Source organism: Lathyrus oleraceus, chromosome 5 (assembly GCF_024323335.1).
Source record: "Lathyrus oleraceus cultivar Zhongwan6 chromosome 5, CAAS_Psat_ZW6_1.0, whole genome shotgun sequence".
NCBI classification, from domain to species: Eukaryota; Viridiplantae; Streptophyta; class Magnoliopsida; order Fabales; family Fabaceae; genus Lathyrus; species Lathyrus oleraceus.
Genome location: NC_066583.1, coordinates 40,568,811 through 40,572,471, shown reverse-complemented (window position 1 = coordinate 40,572,471; position 3,661 = coordinate 40,568,811). Strand labels below are relative to the sequence as shown.

At 40.2% G+C, this 3,661-nt stretch overlaps 1 protein-coding gene across 1 annotated transcript; it reads right to left on the bottom strand.

Annotated features, from left to right (window-relative positions):
• Positions 1-874: 874 nt before the first annotated feature.
• Positions 875-3,216, bottom strand: LOC127082887 (altered inheritance of mitochondria protein 3-like). The gene is made up of 3 exons (XM_051023114.1): positions 3,072-3,216; positions 2,086-2,970; positions 875-2,001 (listed from the first exon to the last, which is right to left on the bottom strand). The coding sequence occupies exons 2-3, from the start codon at positions 2,158-2,160 to the stop codon at positions 928-930; spliced, it is 1,149 nt and encodes a 382-aa protein (XP_050879071.1). The 5' UTR covers positions 2,161-2,970; positions 3,072-3,216; the 3' UTR covers positions 875-927.
• Between the last annotated feature and the right edge of the window lie 445 nt (positions 3,217-3,661).

Genomic DNA, 3,661 nt, shown 5'->3' with positions numbered 1-3,661 from the left:
CAAATGAAAAAACTTCCAACATGAAAGTTGTAGATCTTTTCAAAACAATGAATTTGGATATAAATTTTGCAACATTTGGATTTTTTTTGAGAAAGTTATGGGCAGTTGAAGTTGGACTTCTGAGTTTTTCAACTGTTATCTGACCTATAATGTTTTGTATTATTGCATGTGTTTCTTTTAGGAATATGAATTTTTGTCCAACATAACATTTGAAGTAGACATCTTAAATTTTGCAATGCACTTGGTCCCACCTCAAAATAATTAAAAATGAGTGAGTTATGTCCCTGCGAACTTGACCCAAAATTAGGGTTTCTGTCAAAACAAGTGTATGTGAACTTTGCCAAAAGGGACCAACTTCAAGCCCTTTAGTATGAATGATAAAAGCCTCAAATGACAAAACCTTTAACATAAAAGTTGTATATCTTTTCAAGATAATGAATTTGGACTAAAGGTTTGCATCATTTGCAGCTTTTATGAGAAAGGTATGGGCACCTGAACTTGGACTCTTTGACATTATAACTGTTATCTGAGTCATAATGTTTTGTATTATTGCATGTGTTTCTTTTAGGAATATGAATTTTTGTCCAACATAACATTTGAAGTAGACATCTTAAATTTTGCAATGCACTTGGTCCCACCTCAAAATAATTAAAAATGAGTGAGTTATGTCCCTGCGAACTTGACCCAAAATTAGGGTTTCTGTCAAAACAAGTGTATGTGAACTTTGCCAAAAGGGACCAACTTCAAGCCCTTCAACATAACAATAACAAGTCCTTGAATTAGGGTTTTTGACTTATAAATTTTTGTTTTATGATATGTGTTTATTTAAGAATTATGAAAGAAACTTAATGTTTGGAGAATACACAAAGATAAATTTGACATAATACGAATTGATATTAATAAAATTTGGATTTTACACAATGAATCCTAATGGTGATGACCGGGATCACCTAACCGACCTCCGGTCCCACATCCCCTAGCTATCCTAACCCTTGGCCCTAACCCACGTTGACGATTCTGAACCGGTGTTTGTTCATCTGATGGTCCAGGAGCGTCATTACCGCCTACAGGAGAAGATCCGTTGAGGTATTCAGCCAACTCAGCATAGTCTTCAGTATTCAATGATGGTGTACCGGCGTAGCTGAGCTCATGACCCATGCCAGAGAAGTTGGGGTGTGGTTGACTCATGGATGGGCGACCAGGACGGTTGAAGGGGGACATGGGTGACAATGATGGGTCTAGGAAAGGTTGGAAAGGTTGTTGGGGTGTTTGGAAGAGATATGGTTGTGGGATGTTTTGGTATTGTGATGTTTGGGGTTCTTGGCTACGGTAGGTGATGGGGCGGTTAGTGTTTTGGGTAAGGCGACTTTGGTAGGGTGATGGTGTGGGTGCGAAGCGATGTTCGGTTGAAGGTTGATGGTCCATTTGTTGGTGGTGGTATGGGGGATGTTCTTGGTTTTGGGGTTGGGTGAATGGCATGTTTTGGTTGTATGTTTGTGTGTTTGTGGAACGGAAAGTTTGTCGGATAGGTGGTTGTGAGTAATTGGGCTGAGAATGTTGTTGGGGGTTAGATGTTGAGGCTTCTTGTGTGTAAGTTGTCTGGCGTGGGTCGTAGAGGTACATATCATCGGCGATGAATTGAAATCCAACTGATCTATACCAAGCCATATAAGTACGACTTGGTTTTACCTCATTTGGCATGACTGCGTCAGTTAAGACATGGTCATGACGGTGCTTCCACTTGCGACACTCTGATCTTGCGAATTGTTGCCAAGGGTTGAAGTTCCATTGGTCGTTCACTTTACGCATATGCCATTCTCCTAGGCTAGCTGGGGGATCTGGGATATTCTGGACCATACCAAACTGCAGCTTCACACGATCGGTGTTGTGCAGCTCCACTGTTGTGAACCGTATTATTGGTGTGCATGTTGTCCATACGGCTGCGTCTTCAGGGTTGATCTGATGCTCATGATCCATATTAAGGTATGGACGCCAAATGAACTGAAATGTTAAAGACAATAGGATTTAAATGAATGTAGAAAAAGTGAATATAATATGAAGAAATAATGTAATTATTTTGCTTACGTCTGCCGGTCGAAGGTGATCCAACAGGTTGCGATATTGAGTAATACAGTGTCTCGGACATCTGCTGTAATTCATACCGCGTGCCGACCATCTACACCAAAAAGTTAAAATAAATTAGTTATGGGTAATAAACTGTAAGGAAGGAAGTAAAGATATAGCAATTTAAACAACTTACTTTTTTGCATATGGAAAAGTGAAGGGGTTGCTATTGACCGGTGCTAGAGACGGTAGTCTTGACCATCCCCATGCTTGTAGCAAAACAGCACATCCAGAAAATGTAGAAGTATCTTTGTGGCAGTTTTTGCACAAAGAACTATAGAGATAGGCTAGACATGCGGATCCCCAACTATAACTACCTATTCTATCTATTTGTCTAAGTAAAGGTAAGTACATAATATGCATGCTAGAACCACTACCTTCGGGAAATAAAAAGGATCCTAGTAACAACATAATGTAACACCTAGTTTTAATGATTCGAGCTTCTTCGGTAGAATGCTCATCTAAATAAAAACTATTATAATATGACTTTAGGCGTGAAAGTAGTATACCTTGTCCCCTAGCATTATCATCTAACAAATCAACGTTTAAAAGCTCCATGCAAATTGAATTTGGAAAGTTGGTCTTACCATTAACAGCTTTGCCTTCAATTCGTAGTCCTAAAAGCATGTAGACGTCTTCTAACGTCACGGTACACTCACCGGTTGGAAACCAAAATGTGTGTGTCTCTGGCCTCCATCTTTCGCATAAGGCGAGAATGAATTTGTTATCTATAGACCAAGACATAATTTTGCTAAGGTGACCAAAACCGGCAAGTTCAACATAAGGTTGAATCAACGGGTCCATGTGGACAAATTCGTGAACTCGAGTGCGAAACCTTGAGACATCCTATAATAGAAATAATGTAACATTTGACTAAGTCGGTATTTCAAAATAAAATGGGGTTGGTGGAGATGAAACATAAAAAGGAAGTATAAGAAAATACTTACGTATGTCGCGATGTTTGCAACTGTTCCTCTGTGTGCTTCGCCCATTGTGAGTAAAGACATATTGTTGGGGAGTTGGTGTAGATGAAAATGGAAGATTTTGTAGAAGATGAAATTGTAACAGAAGTAATGTAGATGAAGTAGTGAGAAATTTAGATGAAGTAGTGAGAATGTTGGTGTGAAAGAATTGGTGAAGGAGTGGATCAATTTATAGGCAAATGGATGAGTGCATGAAAAATTGTGTTTGCATGGTGTCTCCACCTCATTTGGCGACCATGTACATTATTTAGGAGGGGGCGCCATTCAAATTGGCGACACCCTAGGGCACATGCATGCAAGCCTAGTTCTGAATGCTTGGTTTCAAGGACTGACTAAGGGGGGCGCCATTCAAACTGGCGACCATGTGCAAGTCCTAAAGGTAGGCGCCAATCCAATTGGCGCCACCCTTTGCATGCTCAACACGTGGCATTGCTGTCTCCTGCATGCTGAACAATTCACTTATGGATGGCTTGCATGATTGACACATCATCTCTGACCATCTTAGGTGTCCGACACGTGTCTGTCTTGTCTCCTGTATGCTGATGACTACCTTC